The sequence below is a fragment of the Heterodontus francisci genome, chromosome 14, assembly GCF_036365525.1.
Source record: "Heterodontus francisci isolate sHetFra1 chromosome 14, sHetFra1.hap1, whole genome shotgun sequence".
NCBI classification, from domain to species: Eukaryota; Metazoa; Chordata; class Chondrichthyes; order Heterodontiformes; family Heterodontidae; genus Heterodontus; species Heterodontus francisci.
In genome coordinates, this window is record NC_090384.1 from 52,685,971 (window position 1) to 52,708,564 (window position 22,594).

General features: G+C 45.3%; 1 protein-coding gene across 5 annotated transcripts in view; it reads right to left on the reverse strand.

The window, feature by feature from the left end:
• lsp1a (lymphocyte specific protein 1 a) overlaps positions 1-22,594 on the reverse strand; it is a 389,495-nt gene that overhangs the window by 111,627 nt on the left and 255,274 nt on the right. For all 5 annotated transcript variants that reach the window (XM_068046220.1, XM_068046217.1, XM_068046218.1 and 2 more), the window contains 2 exons: positions 19,914-20,373; positions 13,600-13,742 (listed from right to left, as the gene is read on the reverse strand). In XM_068046220.1, coding sequence (XP_067902321.1) covers positions 13,600-13,742; positions 19,914-20,373 — 603 coding nt within the window. The remainder of the gene's footprint in view (positions 1-13,599; positions 13,743-19,913; positions 20,374-22,594) is intronic.

The window sequence follows — 22,594 nt, forward strand, 5'->3', positions numbered from 1 at the left end:
AATTCTAATGAAGTAAAATTGCATGTTTCTATGAAATTTCTTTATCAGTTATTTTAATGGAGGTGCTAAAACACCAAACAATGGAAAAGACAATTCAATTTCACATGAACGTGCTATGTACTTGTACATTCATATCACACAAATCACACAATCGGAGTTCTGTCTCTTTTATATTATGCTAATGACACAATGATGCAAATAAACACTTCCTTGAACGGGCCATGCTTGGTGTTCATTGTGTCTGCTCGTACCACCTGACTATATTACAGAAAATGGCAATGAGTATGGATAAAAATCCATAAATAGAGGCACCAAACTGCAGCAGGGACTGTGGTGAACAAGATTAGCCAGCTCCCACAGACCTACCTGTCCAGATGGTGGAAACTTTGGCTGGTTTGTGCAAAGCCCGAGCCTCAAACTGTCTCCTAAGTTGAATGGGATGCGGCAGGATCCTAATATGCATCAAATTCAAAGTGCTCATTTGTGTAAGAGAAAATTTTCAACCACCAACGAGACAGGTTTTAGGTATAACATATTCACGCAAGGAAGAAATACGAACTATATAATGAACATAAAAAATAAACCCGAAAATGTGCACTTTTCCTGAAAAACAAGATGGAGTCAAGAGGTCAGGTAACCTTATCGTGTGCTGTCAGTAAACATGGAAACTACAAGAACCCTGAGTCAATCTTCATGTCTGGACCAACCTTGGAAAAAGCATTAAAATGTAAATGGCCCATTCTGTGTTAATGGATATCTCTCTTCAACAAATTGGGTCAACAATAGCATGGTGAACATGGTGTCTCCAAATTCAAACCCAAATGAATGGGTGTGAAAAACTCCACTTTATCAAAATGGAATGAAGATGAGTGATGTGCAGAGCCAATTGTCTAACAATGGCCCCACTATCATATACCCTTTATGAGGACAATGGTGAAGAGAAACCATGGTCACATGGTGGAAACCAGGGGTCTGATAAGGAGCTTAATAAAAGTATATGCTGAGCAGACAAAGACAGAGAGCCAGAGAGAGAGAGAGAGATTCCATCTGCTCCAGCATAAGAAAGAGGACCCTGCCTAGAACACCATCTTTAAACTACAAGAAGGAAGTGACTGGAAGTGGCCTTGAACTCTGTACCTGAGAAATTGTACCAGGGTTTTGACATTGATCTGTGACTGAGATACAACAAAACGAAGTCTGCAACAACACATTCGCCCTCCTGAAACTTTCCAAGTTTTGTCTTCAGTGAACCAGCATAAAGGGAAAACATGCCTGCACCATTTTTTAAATCCTCATCCCAGGTGAAGAATGCCAGATTTACAGTAAATTCTTCTTAAAACCATCAGACCTAAACGCATGTTATCTTTTAATCTCTCATTATTTTTTTTTTATTTACTTTTTATTTTATTTAGAGATACAGCACTGAAACAGGCCCTTCGGCCCACCGAGTCTGTGCCGACCAACAACCACCCATTTATACTAACCCTGCAGCAATCCCATATTCCCCATCACCTCCCGACACTAGGGGCAATTTACAATGGCCAATTTACCTATCACCTGCAAGTCTTTGGATGTGGGAGGAAACCGGAGCACCCGGCGAAAACCCACGCAGACACAGGGAAAACTTGCAAACTCCGCACAGGCAGTACCCAGAATCGAACCCGGGTCCCTGGAGCTGTGAGGCTGCGGTGCTAACCACTGCGCCGCCCATTGCGTGTGTGTGTGTGTGTGTGTGTGTGTGTGTGTGTGTGTGTGTGTGTGTGTGTGTGTGTGTGTGTGTGTGTGTGTGTGTGTGTGTGTGTGTGTGTGTGTGTGTGTGTGTGTGTGTGTGTCTTTTTTCAGGTGTTGTTTGATAAAGATTTACCTTTCTTTAAACTAATGAAAAAACCTGTCATTTGTCTGTTTGTTGACCATTAAAGCGCTCAGGGGTTAAAACACATTTCTAATAAACTGTCTTCGGTCAGTTGAGAGGTGAAAAAGGGAAACCACCCCGATGATTTCCCACTTGTCCGTAACACTGCCGAGGACAGCTGTAGTGAAGTGCTTACTGGGTTACTGTGATATGGCTGCACCAACGGGATACATCGGAAGACTAGGAAGATATGAGAGGGCTCGAGAACCATTCAATTCATATGTTGAAAAATGGACATGTTTTTCAGAGTTAATAACATTTGTGATTGAATTGACTGAATTTGAAGGTGAAAGTGAAGAGGCCAAGACTCAGAATAAGGCAATTCTTGAGTGCAAGAAAGCAATTTTGCAAATGGAAACTGGCCCAGAAATGTCTGGCAAGTTAATAAACCTTCTTGCTCCTGACAAGGCAAAAGATGTGCCATTCAAAACAATCATTACCAAGTTGGAGGACCATTTCAACCCTAAGTCACTAGAGATAGCAGAAAGCTACAATTTGGAACCAGATATTCAGAAAAGCAGTGAAACAGTTGGTGAGTACATTGTGACACTGAAGAATTTATTGTTATATTTTGGCAACTTTGGCACATTCTTAGACCCTGCATTACGAGACAGATTTGTATGTGGAATGGTGGATGAAGGAATCCAATTAAAGCTACTAAACACACAAAATCTTCCATTTGAGCGAGCGTGTAAGATTACTCTTTCTATAGAGATGGCAGAATTTTGTCTTATGCCAGTGACTAGTACTGCTTCTGTCCACTGCTAGCAGGCTTCCACCAAGCCAAAGGTGGAGAGACCTAGTCAGAAAAGTACTGGTGATAACAGTTTAGTGTCTTGTTATTGCACCAAGGACAACTACACAGCACAGGCATGTCAGTACAGAAATGCCCAGTGTTTTAACTGTCAAAAGAAAGGCCATATTGCAACTGCTTGCCGTGTGAAGGCTAAAGCAGGAAAGGGAACTCATCCCAGTGGGAATGGAAAACAGCAACGTCATAAAGATGGAGTTCATAATTTTACAGTGAATCCTGAGTGCCTAAGTGGTGAGGAGCTAGGACAGTACAAAATTTATGCCATGAACATAACTCAAATGACAGAGACTTTTGTACAAAGTTGTTGGTAAATTGACAGTACATCAACACGCGATTGATACGGCTGCAAATTATGGGTAGATATGCATACGAGAGCAAATTCAGTGATGTACCTCTAACTGAGAACACAGTTAAGTTGAAAACCTACTCTGGCGAGGTGCTAGAAATATGAAGACTGTCATGGAAGTGTTTTTTTTTCTCTGTTTAAAAACTAAAGGGGGTCTGTGTGCCTTTAAGACTGAGAGCAGTTTTTATATTCTCTGGGAATATTGTGTGAGCTGCAAGCCTGTTTCCTAAGCAACAGCAAGAGAAAGAGATCACATGCCATATTGTATCAGTTTGACTGTATGTAAAGACTGGCTAGAACTGGTTTGAACTGGCAGACCAGTGAAGAGTGCTCTCCTGAAGGAAGGAATAATTTGTCTCTCTCAGCAGAAAATCGACATTGGCCGACAGGCTGTGTTTTGCCTAAAGAGGAAAAGACCCTTGGAAAGGTATATTCGCGTTATTGGAGGTAGGAAATTATTTTTTACTTCGAGTCTCCAAGAAGTCTCTGCCTCAGGAGTGACTTTCTGTTGTCTTTTGTGTTTCTGGGAGTTCTGCATACTCAGTAAAGTTTCTACTGATAGACTGCTAATTCTAAATCTGAATAGAGCTGTTATTGTACTCCTTGTGAAAGATCTGTGTGACGCCTACTGCAGCTGAAGTGCTGCGAATGCCTATCCATTATACACTTCATCAACACGCCTGGAAACTTTGAGTGGCATCTGACTGTTTGACTCTGGGACACCTCACCGAACCAGGAACGTAACCCACCAAGACTTACAACCCAGTTGTTTTATTTATTCCTAAGAAACAGCTCTAATTTAAAGCATCATTTTAGAACCAGTTTACTGTTGGTTTTTGAATGTAGGTGTGTTTGTATGAGGGTTAGGAGGAATAAGAAGTTATAAAGTCTTTTCTGACATAAAACAAAGAACAAAGAACAGTACAGCACAGGAACAGGCCATTCGGCCCTCCAAGCCTGCGCCGATCTTGATGCCTGCCTAAACTAACACCTTCTGCACTTCCGGGGCCCATATCCCTCTATTCCCTTCCTATTCATGTATTTGTCAAGATGTCTCTCAAACGTCGCTATCATACCTGCTTCCACCACCTCCCCTGGCAGCAAGTTCCAGGCACTCACCACCCTCTGTGTAAAGAACTTGCCTCGCACATACCCTCTAAACTTTTCCCCTCGCACCTTAAACCTATGTCCCCGAGTAACTAACTCTTCCACCCTGGGAAAAAGCTTCTGACTATCTACTCTGTCCATGCCGCTCATAACTTTGTAAACCTCTATCATGTCGCCCCTCCACCTCCGTCGTTCCAGTGAAAACAATCCGAGTTTTTCCAACCTCTCCTCATAGCTAATGCCCTCCAGACCAGGCAACATCCTGGTAAACCTCTTCTGTACCCTCTCCAAAGCCTCCACGTCCTTCTGGTAGTGTGGCGACCAGAATTGCACGCAATAAGGCCTAACTAAGGCTTGGCAGCAAGTCAGCTGCAACATGACTTGCCAATTTTTATACTCTATGCCCCGACCGATGAAGGCAAGCATGCCGTATGCCTTCTTGACTACCTTATCCACCTGCGTTGCCACTTTCAGTGACCTGTGGACCTGTACACCCAGATCTCTCTGCCTGTCAATACTCCTAAGGGTTCTGCCATTTACTGTATACCTCCCACCTGCATTAGACCTTCCAAAATGCATTACCTCACATTTGTCCGGATTAAATTCCATCTGCCATCTCTCCGCCCAAGTCTCCAACCGATCTATATCCTGCTGTATCCTCTGACAATCCTCATCATTATCCGCAACTCCACCAACCTTTGTGTCGTCCGCAAACTTACTAATCAGACCAGCTACATTTTCCTCCAAATCACTTATATATACTACAAACAGCAAAGGTCCCAGCACTGATCCCTGCGGAACACCACTAGTCACATCCCTCCATTCAGAAAAGCACCTATCCAATGATACCCTCTGTCTTCTATGACCGAGCCAGTTCTCTATCCATCTTGCCAGCTCACCTCTGATCCCGTGTGACTTTGCCTTTTGTACCAGTCTGCCATGCGGGACCTTGTCAAAGGCTTTACTAAAGTCCATATAGATAACATCCACTGCCCTTCCTTCATCAATCATCTTTGTCACTTCCTCAAAAAACTCAATCAAATTAGTAAGACACGACCTCCCCTTCACAAAACCATGCTGTCTCTCGCTAATAAGTTCGTTTGTTTCCAAATGGGAGTAAAGCCTGTCCCGAATAATCCTCTCCAATAGTTTCCCTACCACTGACGTAAGGCTCACCGGCCTATAATTTCCTGGATTATCCTTGCCATCCTTCTTAAACAAAGGAACAACATTGGCTATTATCCAGTCCTCTGGGACCTCACCTGTAGCCAATGAAGATGCAAAGATTTCTGTCAAGGCCCCAGCAATTTCCTCCCTTGCCTCCCTCAGTATTCTAGGGTAGATCCCATCAGGCCCTGGGGACTTATCTACCTTAATGCTTTGCAAGACACCCAACACCTCCTCCTTTTTGATAATGAGATGACTGAGACTATCTACACTCCCTTCCTTAGGCTCATCATCCACCAAGTCCTTCTCTTTGGTGAATACTGATGCAAAGTACTCATTTAGCACCTCGCCCATTTCTTCTGGCTCCACACATAGATTCCCTTCTCTGTCCTTGAGTGGGCCAACCTTTTCCCTGGTTACCCTCTTGCTCTTTATATATGTATAAAAAGCCTTGGGATTTTCCTTCATCCTGTTTGCCAATGACTTTTCATGACCCCTTTTAGCCCTCCTGACTACTGGCTTAAGTTCCTTCCTACTGTCTTTATATTCCTCAAGTGCTTTGTCTGTTCCTAGCCTTCCAGCCCTTACAAATGCTTCCTTTTTCTTTTTGACTAGGTTCACAATATCCCACGTTATCCAAGCTTCCCGAAACTTGCCAAACTTGTTTTTCTTCCTCACAGGAACATGCTGGTCCTGGATTCTAATCAGCTGACGTTTGAAAGACTCCCACATGTCAGATGTTGATTTACCCTCAAACAGCCGCCCCCAAATCTAAATTGTTCAGTTCCTACCTAATATTGTTATAATTAGCCTTCCCCCAATTTAGCACCTTCACCCGAGGACTACTCTTATCCTTATCCACATGTACCTTAAAACTTATGGAATTATGGTCACTGCTCCTGAAATGCTCCCCCACTGAAACTTCGACCACCTGGCCGGGCTCATTCCCCAATACCAGCTCCAGAATGGACTATCTACATACTGTTTCAAGAAGCCCTCCTGGATGCTCCTCACAAATTCTGTCCCATCCAAGCCCCTAGCACTAAGTGAGTCCCAGTCAATATTGGGGAAGTGAAAATCACCCACCACCACAACCCTGTTACCTTTACATCTTTCCAAAATCTGTCTACCTATCTGCTCTTCTACCTCCCGCTGGCTGTTGGGAGGCCTGTAGTAAACCCCCAACATCGTGACTGCACCCTTCCTATTCCTGAGCTCCACCCATATTGCCTCGCTGCATGACCCCTCTGAGGTGTCCTCCCGCAGTACAGCTGTGATATTCTCCTTCACCAGTAATGCAACTCCCCCGCCCCTTTTACATCCCCCTCTATCCTGCCTGAAGCTTCTAAAGCCTGGAACATTTAGCTGCCAATCCTGCCCTTCCCTCAACCATGTCTCTGTAATAGCAACAACATCATATTTCCAAGTACTAATCCAAGCTCTAAGTTCATCTGCCTTACCTGTTATACTTCTCGCATTGAATCAAATGCATTTCAGACCACCAGTCCCGCTGTGCTCAGCAACATGTCCCAGCCTGCTCTTCCTCTTAGTCCTACTGGCCTAATTTACGATGTCCTCCTCATTTATTTCATTAGCTGTCCTACTGCTCTGGTTCCCACCCCCCTGCCACACTAGTTTAAACCCTCCCGAGTGACGCTAGCAAACCTTGCAGCCAAGATATTAGTGCCCCTCCAGTTTAGATGCAACCCGTCCTTCTTGTATAGTTTCCATCTGTCCCTGAAGAGAGCCCAATGGTCCAGATATCTGAAACCCTCCCTTCTACACCAGCTGCTCAGCCACATGTTTAGCTGCACTATCTTCCTATTTCTAGCCTCACTGGCACGTGGCACAGGGAGTAATCCAGAGATTACAACCCTAGAGGTCCTGTTTTTTTTTAAACATACTACCTAACTCCCTAAACTCCCCCTGCAGGACCTCATCACTCTTCCTGCCTATATCATTGGTACCGATGTGTACCACAATGTCTGGCCATCCAAAACGGTATACTTGTTAGAGAGGGGGATAGCCACAGGGGATTCCTGCACTGACTGCCTGCCCCTTCTAGCGGTCCCTTCTAGCGGTCACCCATCTATCTGCCTGCAGCTTGGGTGTAACCACTTCTCTAAAACTCCTGTCTAAGTCAACAGATGAAACTCTCCGCCGAACAAAGGCGGTGGAGGGGTGCCACCACCACCCGGTAAATGGGACCTGGAACAAGCAGAGATGAGCAGGCGCCAGCCTCTCAATCCGGTGCCGGGGAGGAGGGTGGGTGGGGGTGGGGGGGTAAGGGATGTGATGATGTAACTAAACACATTCTTGAAATAGCCCTACTTGATGTCCATTTTCTCTGCTAATGCCACCTGAATATATTACATCTCTAAGCCTTTGTGATTGGCTCATGAACATCAATGGTAGAAGCCCAGTAGCAGACAAATTTCCTGCTCCCACATCTACAGAATACGAACACACAAACACACAAATTAGGAGCAGGAGGAAGCCATACGGACCCTCGGGCCTTCTCTGCCATTTGATAAGACCATGGCCTCAACTCCACTTTCCTATCTGCCCCCCATAACACTTGACTCCTTTGCCTATCAAGGATCTGTCTAACTCAGCCTTGAATATATTCAATGATCCAGCCTCCACTGCTTTCTGAGGAAGCAAATTCCACAGACTAATGACACTTTGAGTGAAAAAATTTCTCATCTCTGTCTGCATACTAACTTTTTGTGATTCATGTACCAGGACACCCAGATCCTTCTGCACTGCAGAGTTCAGCAGTCTCTCTCCATTTAAATAATTTTCTGCTTTTCTAGGCCAAAGTGGATAAGTTCACATTTTCCCACATTATACGCCATCTGACAAATATTTGCCCACTTACTGAACATATCTATATCCCTTTGTAGACTCTATGTCCTCTTGACAATGTACCTTCCTACCTATCGTTGTGTCATCTGCAAATTTAGCTACTGTACATTCGGTCCCTTCATACAACTCCTTGGTGTAGATTGTAAATAGTTGAGGCCCCAGTACTGATTCCTGTGGCACTCTACTAGTTACATCCTGCCAACCTGAAAATGACCCATTTATTCCTATTCTCTGCTTCCTGTTAGCTAACCAATCTTCTACCATACTAATTTGCTACCCCCTACACCATGAACTTTTAATTTGTGTAGTAACCTTTGATGTGGCACCTTATCCAAAGGCCTTTTGGAAATCCAAGTACACCACATCTACAGGTTCCCCTTTGTTCACATTGCTTGTTACTTCCTCAAAGAACTCTAATAAATTAGTCAAATACGATTTCCCTTTCACAAAACCATGTTGACTCTGCCCGATCACATTATGATTTTCTAAATGTCCTGCTATAACCTCCTTGATAATGGATTCTAGCATTTTCCCTATGACAGATGTTAGGTTAACTGGCCCATAGTTTCCTGCTTTCTGTCTCCCTCCTTTCTTGAATAGAGGTGTTATATTTGTGATTTTCCAATCTGCTGGGAGCTTTCCGGACTCTGGGGAATTTTGGAAGATCACAACTAATGTATCTACTGTCTCTGCAGCCACTTCTTTTAAGACCCTCGAATGCAAGCCATCAGGTCATGGGGTCTTGTCAGCCTTTAGCTCTAATAGTTTTCCCAGTACCTTTTCCCTGGTGATTGTTATTGTTTTAAGTTCTTCCCTCTCTTTTACCTCTGGTTTTTCAAGTACCTATGAGACAGTGAAAACCAACACAAAACACCTGCTCAACACTTCCGCTATTTCCTTGTTACCCATTATTAATTCCCCAGACGCACTCTCTAGAGGACCAATGCTCACTTGAGTTACTCTTTTCCTTTTTAAATGCTTGTAGAAATTCTTACCATCTGTTTTTATATTTCTAGCTAGCTTTCTCTTATACTCTAATTTCTCCCTCTTGTTTTTTAGTCCATTCTTTGCTGCCTTTTAAAATCTGTCCAATCTTCTGATCTACCACTAATCTTCGCCGAATTTCTCTTTCAATTTGATACTTTCTTAAATTTCCTTATTTAGCCATGGATGGTGCATCCTTCTCCTAGAATCTTTCTTTCTCACTGGAATATATCTTTGTTGAGAGTTATGAAAAATCTCCTTAAATATCTGCTTCTGCTTCTCCACTGTCCTATCTTTTATCCTAAATTTCTGGTTCACTTTGGCTAACTCTGTCTTCATAGCCTTCTAATTGCCTTTATTTAAGTTTAAAACACCAGTCTTAGACCCACATAATGAGTTATGTCTTTGGGAAACATTAAAGTAATTATACTCCACCTTCACACCATGTGGGAATTCATATTTTCAGCCATGGCATTCAATACTTGGAAGTCTATTCTTTCTTTGAAGTTCCTATGATACTTTTCCTTTTAACTCACATGAATAAATGACATACTTCTGTCGAGTGCACCAGAAAACCTGGTACTTTGCATAACATGGTCGAAATTTTATCTGGGTGATGGGGGTCTCAGCCACTGGCTAAAGCACCAACCAGAGCTTCCTCTGGGGAAGGCCCGCTGCATCACATGACAATTTGGCACTTAAGTGGACAGCGGTGGGCCTTCATTGGGTTTAAGAGCCCTGGCAACGAAACTCCTGCTTGCTGAGAGCTTCTGACCAATCAGAAGCCAGCAGCTCTTCAACTGCAGAGGGAGTGGCTGCTGCCGGTATAGCACTCACTGGAGGTGCTGGACACAGGTCACAGGTGAGTCAGGACGGAATGGGTTTCATGGGGTGGAGGTCGTGGGGAGGGGTGTGTACGGGGGTGGGCAGCAAGGGCAAGGGGGTGGCTCAAAGCAGGCCCCCCCTTCCCAATGTTAGGTCCCTTGACCAGGCACTAAATGCCTTTTAACGAGGGACCGCCCTTGCTGTCCCTCCCCCCCCGCATTGGAGCCAGGAAGCAACCCACACGAGGTTGCTTGGCTTGCTCCCCATGCGCTGACAGGCCTGTACACTGCTGGGCCAATTGCCAATTGGTATTCTTCTTCTTCTTTGGCCTCCTTGTCTCGAGAGACAATGGGCAAGCGCCTGGAGGTGGTCAGTGGTTTGTGAAGCAGCGCCTGGAGTGGCTATAAAGGCCAATTCTAGAGTGGCAGACTCTTCCACAGGTGCTGCAGATAAAATTGGTTGACAGGGCTGTTACGCAGTTGGCTCTCTCTTTGCGCTTCTGTCTTTTTTCCTGTCAACTGCTAAGTCTCTTTAACTCACCACACTTTAGCCCCGCCTTTATGGTTGCCTGCCAGCTCTGGCGATCGCTGGCAACTGACTCCCATGACTTGTGATCAATGTCACAGGACTTCATGTCGCGTTTGCAGATGTCTTTAAAGCGGAGACATGGACGGCCGGTGGGTCTGATACCAGTGGCGAGCTCGCTGTACAATGTGTCTTTGGGGATCCTGCCATCTTCCATGCGGCTCACATGGCCAAGCCATCTCAGGCGCCGCTGGCTTAGTAGGGTGCATATGCTGGGGATGTTGGCCACCTCGAGGACTTCAGTGTTGGAGATACGGTCCTGCCACCTGATGCCAAGGATTCTCCGGAGGCAGTGAAGATGGAATGAATTGAGACGTCGCTCTTGGCTGACGTACGTTGTCCAGGCCTCGCTGCCGTAGAGCAAGGTACTGAGGACACAGGCTTGATACACTTGGACTTTTGTGTTCCGTGTCAGTGCGCCATTTTCCTACACTCTCTTGGCCAGTCTGGACATAGCAGTGGAAGCCTTTCCCATGCGCTTGTTGATTTCTGCAAATTGGTATTAATTGCCAACATAAGGTCCTCAAGTAGCGGCAGGGTGGGATGGCCGTCCACTGGCCTTTCTGCCCCAGACTTGATTTGGGTGGAGGTGGGAAGGTGGTGGGGATTCCCCCCACCCGATTATATGCCAACCTCCAAAGTCACCGCCGGGGACAGCATGAAATTTCCCCCCATGTGGAGAAGCTAGCTATAAATCCTACCCACCTAGTCAACAAAGCTTTGTTCTTTATCTTTAAATTCAGGGACCAAAAAGCAGTGGCCATGCTGGTGTCATAGAATCATAGAGTTGACATAGGTGTACCTGAGGTCATAGATGTACCTGAGGTTAGGGAGTGTTTCCAAGTCACCAAGGACTTACACATAAACTATAGATTGAATACATCCACTAGGTCACCTGTCAATAAAATAGCACATTATTAAAAAAAAGGATGTATACACATTGAAACCAGTCGGGCTCAAGGAAATGCACAAAACGTCTTTTTTTTTTGATTTAGGGACTGAACATATCGGCCTTAATTGATTCTTTTGGTCAGGTACATTTCAACACTCTCTCTTTCTGAACTTATTCATTTATCCCAGCTGGATACAACCACCATGATAGACCAACTTTACATTGACAAGGGGACAACGTTTCTGATTCAAAGAGACTCAAAATTCCAAAGACATCTGTTTTTACCCAAATAACTTCATTTGACCAACTTGGGATTATTGCTTAACCCTATAGTATAGTTGAACTGTAAAACAAGTGCAGCCGTAAAATTCCTAGTTGGAAATGACATAAGACTCAAAGAGATACACTGGTGGTTGACAAATAACATGTGTTTTTAATAATATAGTAATTTCCATAAGTTGTCCATCTTTATAGTTCTGATACTAGTGAGCAACAACAGAACATAGGAACACAAGAACATGGGAGCAGGAGTAGGCTATTCAGTACATTGAGCCTGCTCCGCTGTTCAATTAGATCATGGCTGATCATCTACCTCAATGCCACTTTCCCACACTATCCCCATATCCCTTGATGTCATCAATATCCAGATATCTATTGATTTCTGTCCTGAACAATCTCAATTGAGCTTCCATAGCCCTCTGCGGTAGAGAATTCCAAAGAACAAAAGGACTTCAAAGTAACAGCATCTCAATTGGAAAATATCTGATTTAAGTTTGGTTAACAAGCAGAATGGGTGTAAACAGAAATGAATGAGAGGTGAAAGGTCATTTTGCTCTACCCAGATGCTCCACACGTGTTTTAGGAACATAGGAGCAGGAGTAGGCCATTTAGCCCATCGAGCCTGCCCCGACATTCAATATGATCATTGCTGATCATCCACTTCAAAGCCTTTTTCCCACGCTATCCTCATATCCCCTTATGTCATTGGTATTTAGAAATCTTTCAATCTCTGCTTTAAATATACTCAATGACTGAGCTTCCACAGTCTGCTGGGGTAGAAAATTCCAAAGATTCACAACCCTCTGAGTCAAGAAATTTCTCCTCATCTCTGTCCTAAGTGACTTCCCCCTTATTTTGAAATTGTGTCCCTTGGTTCTAGACTCCCTAACCAGGGGAAACATCTTAGCTGCATCTACCCTGTCTATCCCTTTAAGTATTTTGTAGGTTTCAATGAGATTACCTCTCATTCTTCGAAACTCTAGAGAATACAGACCCAGTTTCCCCAATCTCTCTTCAGAGGACATTCGCGCCATCCCAGAACAAGTCTGTGAATCTTCGTTGCACTCCCTCTATGGCAATAATATCCTTCCTAAGGTAAGGGGACCAAAACTGCACACAGTACTCCAGATGCGGTCTAACCAAGGTTCTATACAATTGAAGAAAGACTTCACTAGTCCTGTTCTCAAATCCTCTTGCGATAAAGGCTAACATAAAAAATAGCCTTCCTAATTGCTTGCTGCACCTGCTTGTTAGCTTTCAGTGACTTATTGATGAGGACACCCAGGTCCCTTTGTACATCTACACTTTCTAAACTCTTACCATTTAAAAAATACTTTGCACATCTGTTCCTCCTATCAAAGTGGATAACCTCACATTTTTCCACATTATATTTCATCTGCCATGTTCTTGCCCAATCACTAAATCTGTCCAAATCCCCTTGAAGCCACTTTGCATCTTCCTCACAGCACACATTCCCACCTAGTTTTGTGACATCCATGAACTTGGAAATACTACATTTGGTCCCCACATCCAAATCATTTGATATATATTGTGAACAGCTGGGGCCCAAGCACTGATCCCTGCAGTACCCCACTAGTCACAGCTCGCCCATGTGAGAATGACCCATTTATTCCTACTGTCTGCTTTCTGCCTGTTAACCAATCCTTAATCCATGCCAGTATATTACCTCCCTTGTGTGCTTTAATTCTGCTAACCAACCTCCTGTGGGGACTTCAAAAGCCTTCTGAAAATCCAAGTATACCACATCCACGGACTCCCCTTTATCAATTCTGTTAGTAACTTTTCTTACAGAACTGTACCTCAGAATTGTCTTGCTTGTCCTGTAGCCATGGTACGATACCATTTTGTCTTGTGTATCATCATCATTTTCCTCCTCATAATCGCTATGCTCAGTCCATGCCATGCCCATGTGGGACAGCTTAATCTCATTTTCTTTAGGTCTCTGAATGACAGAGAATAAAATAAGCAGTTTGTGAATTCAGGTTCAAAACACAATTCTGTCATTTCTGGGTACAAATTGTTCTATTAATTGAACTCAGGGCCATTTGTACTGGGCTCTAGAATACTTTCATTTATTCTCTCCAGCATTAAGCACCATCAAATTCAATAAAGTATTTGGGTATAAACTCATGTTTAACAGCATCCTCAGAGTAGCACTCTCTATGGCATCAATCTGACTGATCTCTCTTCGACACCCACCATGTTCCATCACTGAGTGAGATAAACAATTAATGCCAAATTGTGGACAGGTGTTTAGCCAGTGGGAAATTGGATAAAAGTAGCCTAACACATTTATCAAGTGTAATGCAATTTGAGGATTTGCAGTCCTCTCACAAACCCAAAACTATATCACAGGTAATAATCAGAAATTCCAAGGGTACCATCTATTTAGACTCAGATAGACTGGACTCTCAGTGTATTAAGAGTCACTGTGACTGAAGAATTTTCTTGCATGTGAGCATAAGATATAACCATTAAGTGTTAAAATCTAGCACAGGTAAAAGCACAGTTCAATAAACAGGAAAACAAATTACATCAAGAAATAATGTTGCATTTAGAATGGCTCAGTGTTTTTGGAAAAAGAGTCAGTTCAGAAGCAAAAGAGTGATTCTGATGATGCTGGCGGGAGACAGCCAATGAGTGTCAACACATGCTGACTGCTGCTGAAGTGCCTAATCTTCCACACACTTGGGGTGGAATTTAGTGAGGCCGTTTGGAATGGGAATGGGGCCATGGTGGACCGGAGAATAGCGATCAACGCATCCGCTCGGAAATCTGACATTGTGATGTCCCTTCTGGATTTAGTCAGTAGACGGAAAAGCACCAAGGCAACATTGCCGTCCTGATGGGACTGCCAATTGAATTGCTGAATAGTTAATTTTAATACATTTGCATGCAATTGATCACAATTAAATGGGGGGCTTGGAATTAAGTGGTCGACAGGCGGCCCTCACATGCCTTTGGATCCCCGGTCGTTGAAAGCTGATGACACCAAGGCGAGGCTTCAGTGCCGCAATGGGAAGGCAGCCATGACCATCACTGGATAGGGGAGGGGGGACGTGGGGGGTAGCGGAGGACATTGCTGGCCAGCAGTGCTTTGTGCTCTGCACGGGTGGTTGGTATGGGTGGGCTTGATCTCAGGTGGCCATACTGCTGGGTGAGAGGGTTGGCTGTCAGCAAGGGTGGGCACTGAGGGCAGTCAGTGAGTAAGCTGAGAGGAGGCGCAAAGGCAAAAATGCCAGGTCAACTTTGTCTCTGTAAGGACTTGAGGACTTCTGATCACCTGGCATGAGTCTCCTATACCATGTCTTTGTGGACCCCCGTGGTGTGATGCAGCACCTCCAATGGAGGGAGGGCCAAGAGGCAAGAGATGGTCTCATACTTACCAGCTTCCAGCCACCATGCTTGCCTGTCAAAGTGAAAGCAATAAAAACTTACTTAAAAGCATTCAGTCTGTAGCCTCCTTTTTGTTCGGGTTCTGTGCCTAATGCCCAGATCACACACGTGCTCTGGCACATCCGAGGCACTTAGGAAAGGAGGGCTGAGCATAGACTGGAAGCCCATGGGAGAAGGGTGAAGTTAGCATCTCACAATTAAGGCATGAAGGAATAAGCATTTTGCACAATGTCAACTTCAAAAGCAAATAAACTTGATAGCAGAAAACAAATAAGCAAATTTCAAGCACCCATGAAACTCCAAGTGTGTTTAGGTGTTTTTTTTTAAATACGTTTTCGAGTGCTTCTACACAGTATGACCCCTGCACCAGCAGCTGGGCTAGAGGCAGGCTGCTGATCAGGCACCCCTTGGTCTGGGATAACTTCAGCAGACATCCTCTGGCTGTCTTAGGTCTGGAAGGCCCGGCTGCCTGAGGGTTTCTCGCACAGGTGCAGGACTCTCATCAGGCGTCATGGCTACTGGAGCAGGCTCACAGGTAGAGGGGCTGAAGAGCCACTGTCCACACTCAGAACACCAAGGGTAGCCCCCAAATGTGGAGGTCAGCCTCTGCTGCTTCCTTTCAAGGCTCACTTGGACCTCTCTGCTCACCAGAGAAGGACAAGGAGAAGACTCCAGGTGCCTCATCCTTCTTTTGCCTTGTCAATGCTACGTTGAGCTTACGGCCGAGCGATGATGTGCAGGTCTGCGTGTATCTGTGGAATCAGGCTGTTCATGAGGGTCACCAACCTCTTCATGAAGGAAGCCATGCGCTCACATGACTAAGACACGGCAGCACTCATGGCATGGATGGACTCCTCCATCGTCTGCTCATGGCTGCGCATGACCTCTGGCAGCTCCACCAGATGTTGCCTTACCTCTCTCTGCAACTCCAGCAAACCCTGTGCTGTCAACACTAGAGACTCGTCATCAGCCTGGGGTTCAGCACGGGCCTGGCCACCCACAGTCCTCCGACTGTCGAAGGCCTCGGCTGTCTCAGCCTCAGCCAGCTGCGCGTGTGCAATGCTCTCACCAGCTTGTGACCCTGATTCCACAGCCGAGTACAAACCCACCGAGGTGAAAGTATCTGTGCTGGTGGAAGGTGCAAGAGAGTCATGTGACGGTGCATCCTCTGACTGCTCATCCTCAGAGGGTGATGGCTGTTCCCCTTCAGTTGGAGTCTCCTGCAGGTGACGACCTGCATGAGAGAACACAAACATGTGTGGGGTAGGCATTGCAGATCTTGTCATGATATCCATGTGGTAAGTGGATCTCAGAAGTGTGTTGGATGTCTAGTGAAGACAATTCTCACTCTCTTGCTCAGAGACTCCAGTCTCACCGACTGATATTGAGTGGCCACCCTGGCTTGCCGCCAATTCCAGTGCTTCATTCTCAGTAGCTGAGAGAGGCCATCGGTCTGCAATACCTCTGTCAGTCTGCAAAGTCTCCCCGTTGTTATGGGCCTGCTTGTCCTGCAAGTGGAAAGAGTCATACTTCACAGGAAGAGCAATGACAGATCTGCAAGTGGTAGCCCCTTGCTCCCTGCTGGGGTTTCCTTTACGGCTCATCCCCACATCAGCTCTCAAGGGAGGTAATGGGGGTGAGCTGTGAAAGAAGGTGGCCTGTGGCTGAGATGCATCCATGTATCTGGCAGGATGTGTTGATGCCTATCCCCGTTTTCCTGTGCCTTTATGGTGCCTCCCTCCCCATATCATGCACCGTCCTGCATAGTCACATGCAAGCCCCAAAAAGGAGAGTGGTATGTAGCATTCACCTTGACAAACCAAACGAGGCCGTTGACTCTCTTACTGAACTGGGCTTATGTATGGTGGGGTGACGCCAGGGCTGCTGACCTCTTCTGTGATCTCCATCCAGGCTTGTTTGGTCATGCAGGAGGACCTCTTCTTGCCATTGTAGGGGAAGAAGAGGTCCCACCTTTCTCTTGTAGCCAGGTGGAGAATCTCAAGGTAGGCATTGCTAAACTGTGGGGCCACCCAGTGTCTTGCCTGAGGATGGGGAGGGGGAGGGGGGGTGCGGTCCAGGAGTCACTCCAGCACCAGTCTCAGTAGCAAACAATGAAGGACTCAAAGGAAGCAATGAAAGAACAGCTGGAAGGTCTTTAAATATGGCGTAGGCACCTGCTCCAGAATCATTCGACACTGCATTCAGCACCTCAAATCTCGCCCCACGCCTCCATTATTATAATTGGCTACCCACCATGTGATTTGGTTGGCCAGCCAGTGGCAACTGAGCTCACTTGGTGCATCACAGAAGCCATGTTGCAAACACTAAATCCAGCCCTTGAATTCAGATCACCCTGAGCTCCAGATAGTTAGCAGAATGCCAAACCACAGGGTCTTAAGCTAATTTTAGAGAACCAGCATTCACTCTTTAAAGAACAGAAGGTGCTTGAAAAGTACAGCAATGAAACCATCATTTGTGGATAGAAAATGTTTCAGACTGGGTCCATCTTTGGAACACAAGGCTGAAAGATAGGCAAGCCTTTACTGGAATGATAAAAGGGTATAGGATTTAAATATCTGCGTCTAGGGGACTGAGTCAGCACACAGTCTTATCACATCTAAAATCTGAATCAAATCCAGCCAGATTGATGAAAGAACAACTTGCATTTATATAGTGCAGTTGACATAGAAAATGTCCCAAGATGATTACCTGAAAGTTTTTTCTCCTTGCTGGCTATAATGGTCAAAGTGATCAGAGTTTGGAAAATGTGAAACCAGTTCCTAGACTGTGGAGATCTACACACAAAACTAAGATAGCAATCTGACTGACATGGATGACTGAGATACAAAATGAAAAATTTCAAGCTGATGCAGTCAGAGATTGCCTTTTAGACTGGAGTTAAGATATGTTCTTGTGGCAGATTAAGTGAGCTTGACTATACATCTAGTATGGGAATGCCTAATATGGATCATGTATTTTTTTAGATTAGATTAGAGATACAGCACTGAAACAGGCCCTTCGGCCCACCGAGTCTGTGCCGAACATCAACCACCCATTTATACTAATCCTACACTCACCCCATATTCCTACCAAACATCCCCACCTGTCCCTATATTTCCCTACCACCTACCTACACTAGTGACAATTTATAATGGCCAATTTACCTATCAACCTGCAAGTCTTTTTTGGTTTGTGGGAGGAAACCGGAGCACCCGGAGAAAACCCACGCAGACACAGGGAGAACTTGCAAACTCCACACAGGCAGTACCTGGAATCGAACCCGGGTCCCTGGAGCTGTGAGGCTGCGGTGCTAACCACTGCGCCACTGTGCCGCGCTCTCTCTCATCACTGACACCCCAATAAAACCTCCTGGTAAAGATGGAACCATCATGAATAATCTTTTTCCAAGTTTCATTTTGCTTAACCTGATTTCCATTGTACATAAGTGTGACATTTCAGGATTTCAAATCTTCTTAGAGCTTCCACAGAAGATATTTGGGAATGGGATATATTTACTGTTGTTTTAAACAAAGTGAATTTGCAAAGTTCCAGAAAACCACAGCTACAGATGTGTATTCGAAGAGCCATTCTGTGGAATGTCATAGCTCATCATCTACTTGTTAATTGGAGACAATGAGAACAATTGACTCATCCCAGATTAATTAAATCATGATGGTATATTTATTTTGAGGTTGACAAAAGATGGTGTCTTGAGAGTCCAAGTGGGATGTCAGATAGTTAATTTGATTGACATGCCTGCAGACGAATCATTGAAAGGGGAAAAAGTCAAAGGGCAGCCTTTCCACTTGCTGGCCAGGAAAAGTTAAGGCATATTGCTCAATAAATAATTAATCTTCTGTTTTAAACATGTTGCTGTTTGTTTATTTCACAAATAAAACACAAAGGAGTTAAAACCCTAATAACTAAAACACTTGCGGTCAGGTGGGGGTTGAACAGTGGGGACCACCCACATCCCTCACCATGCCACCATAACAGTAGCTAGATTGGAGAAGATTCGGTTTTTCTCCTTAGAGAAGGGGAAGGTTGAGAGGAGATTTGATCAAAGTATTCAAAATCATGAGGGGTCTAGACAGAACAGATAGAGAGAAACTGTTCCCATTGCCGAAAGGGTCGAGAACCAGAGGTCACCGATTTAAGACTGTTGACAAAAGAACCAAGAGGAACATGAAGAACGTTTTTATGCAGCGAGTGGTTAGGCTCTGGAATGCACCACTTGAGAGTATGGTGGAGGCAGATATATTCGGAACTTTCAAAAGGGAATTGGATAAGCACCTGAAAAGAAAATCATTTGCAGTGCTATGGGGAAAGGGCGGGGAGTGGGACTGGCTCAGTAGTCTTGCAGAGATGGCACAGACACAACAGGCTGAATGGCCACTTTCTGTGCTGTAAACATTCTATGATACTGGGCAAGATTTAGTTACCTCTGTTACTCTGTAAAATAATGCAGCTGAACAATTCATATTTAGCTGTGCATGCAAGCACACATACAATAGACACAATGTTCAGATCTCAAGGCAATGTTATTATTACACCTGCAGGTTATACTATTGTCCAAGTATAATTAGATATTAGGCAGTATGGGTACAGTCCTGAATGCAGGATATTCAAAGCACTTATTGGAGTGATCAGCACCACAGTACCCAAGAGAATTATCGAAGGAAGACAAAAACATGTAAGAATATGTCTCATTCCTTACCTTTTCCACCTCCACTTTTCGTCTTTCTTTTTCGGTTTTCTCCTGGTCCAGTCGCTCTTGCTCTTCTCTCACATACTTTAATCTCTCTCTATCATGACGATCTTTCTGCACTCTTTCCATCTCCTCCAACTCCCTTTGCTTCCTTTCGCGGGCTCTCTGCTGATATTTTTCCTCCTCCTGCTCTTGTTCTCTTTGTTTTCTTTGGAACCTGCTTCTTTCATCCTCCTCAACCTGCCACATTTTCAGTTTACCAACACTTGACCCCTCCTGATCCTCTTGCCCTTTTCTGTCCCTTAGAGCATAAGTATGCCCCGTTCGCGATTCATCAACATGGTCTTCCTCTAACTGTCCCAGCTCCTCCCTGCGTTTCTGCCGACGCTCTTCTCGTCTCTGAGTCCAATCACTGAAGCCCTCGTCCTCATCCAGGGTAGAACTGGTCGACTTGGAGTTGAAGTCATACCTGTGATTATTATGAGAAACCAAAAATTGTGAATTATTAATAGTTGTTGCTTCCAGGTTCATTAACCTGATGATCAATTATCACAAATGTATTCTGTCACAATAAAAAAAGCAATTTCAAAATCTGAGCTATTCCATGTTACCAAAAGGAAGCACCTAGCTTTCCCTCCGCTCCCATTGATTTTCTCCCTCAGCCGTTTCTCTCCCGAGGTGATTCATACCAGGTACAGTAGTGTCTCTGGTCTTCCAGGACCTCACCTAATGCACCATTTGTAGGACTGGATTTTCTGCAGGAGACAAAGCTCTCATTGCTGGGCCGAAAAGTCAGGCGGATCATCGCCTCTGCATTTTTTCAGCTCTCCAGCGTGATCCTCCAGTCTTTTGGGGTGAAAGTTTAAGGAGGCAGGATCCTTATCCCTTTAAAGTCTTAATAGGGATGGGGATCCCGCCCCCAAGAGTTGCCAGCCAATCACAGGGCAGGCAGCTCAGCAGGATCAGTAGCACCACCGGGAGCGGAGGCCACTGCCAGTACTTGAGAGGCCTCGGACCCAGGCCTACGCTGGAACCCCAGAACACAGGTAGGTGAGGCGGGATCACTGGGGCTAGTACGGAAGTGGGGGTGGGAAGGTGGGCATTCGGTCCAGGAGGAAGGGGCCGTCCCCAAGCCCACAGGGAATGTGCCTCGTTTTCCAAGGCATCCTAACCGCACGGCAGAGACCGCCCCCCCCCACCCCCTCCAAACCCCCATGCTGCTGGTAAGATCCCAGCGGCTGCAGGAGGAGGCCCTTATTTGGCCTCTGGGTGGGAAGGCTGATGTTGGCCTATCCCGCCCCCGAGAGAATCATAACCTGCAATCGTGGCATTGGGGTTCCGGGGCAGCCACTGAGATTCTTCAGCCACATCCCCCCACCCCACCCCCCCGCCATGAAAACCGCTGTTGGGGGATGAACAAGATCAAGCCCATCATTTGTGACCCTGAATATTCAGCAGACCATTTGGCCATGGGAGGCAAATCATAGCTGAGCTTGATTATCTTCTCACTTGACATACATATGCATGCACTTTACAGCAGTTACTACCTAATAGTTATCAATAACTGAACCTGGAACCTTCTTAGTGTATAGAGTTCAGTACTGATCTATATGGGGATGAAATGGAAGGGTTTTCCCAAATGTTTGCCATAACTTCAGTGCAAGAGTCATGGAAATTCTGGAAAGATGGCATTTATGGTGTTTTTCCAGGATTTTTGTGGCTTTTTTGCTGAAATTGTGGTAGATCAGCAGAAGGACCCCAGCAGAAATCCATTCCCTGTGTTGTACTTATTAAAGCTCAGGGAGTGAAAAGTATTTCAGAATTGTTTTTGTACAGTCTACCACAGTTGGTTGGCATCCTTTCATCTATGAAAGATGATGGACACGCAGAAAACAATCCATTTCGGTGGGGTGCCTTCTCTTGGTGCACCTTTGTTTGTGGCTGTGAAGGTCAATCCTTGGTAGGCAGTATCTGCTACAAGTGCCACACGTGAAGCTGCCAAATGACGCTGTGAGTTGTTGTTTTCAGTATTGGTGCCTCTTACCAAGCTGCTGTAGCAACTGGCTGTCGTGGCAGAGCACACCAGTCCACAGGATGTGTCGCCATTTCCCTCTTTCACCAGCTAGTGACTCCCAGGTGCAATAGTCGACATTTAGGGCCTTCGTGTCATGTTTGCAAGCATCCTTGAATTGGAGCTTTGGGCGCCCCACTGGTCATCTGGCTCCAGCAATCTCACCATACAGAACATCCTTGGGTATGTGACCATCTTCCATCCTGTGGACGTGTCCCGATTCACCAACTTGCCTTGGTTTGATTAGTGCCAATGCACTTGGGAGCTCTGCCTTTGGGAGGACTGTCGCATTGCAATTTTGTCCTGTCAGAATATACATAATGCGTTGCAGACAGCCAAGAAATTATTGAATTTCTTTTCCTGGTACTGTAAGTCGCCCATGTTTTACAGCCATACAGCAAGGTGCTGAGAGCACGGGCCTTATAAACCATCAGCTTGACCCTAAGGGTCAGCTTGGTGTTGTCCCATGCGCATTTCATAAGTCAGCCAAAGGTGGTAGCTGCTTTCCCTATGCGTGTATCGAGCTCTGCATCAAGGGACAGATTGTCTGTCAGCGTGGACCCAAGGTAGCAGAATTTTCTAACCACTTCCAGTGGGGTGTTGTTTAGTGTGATCAGGG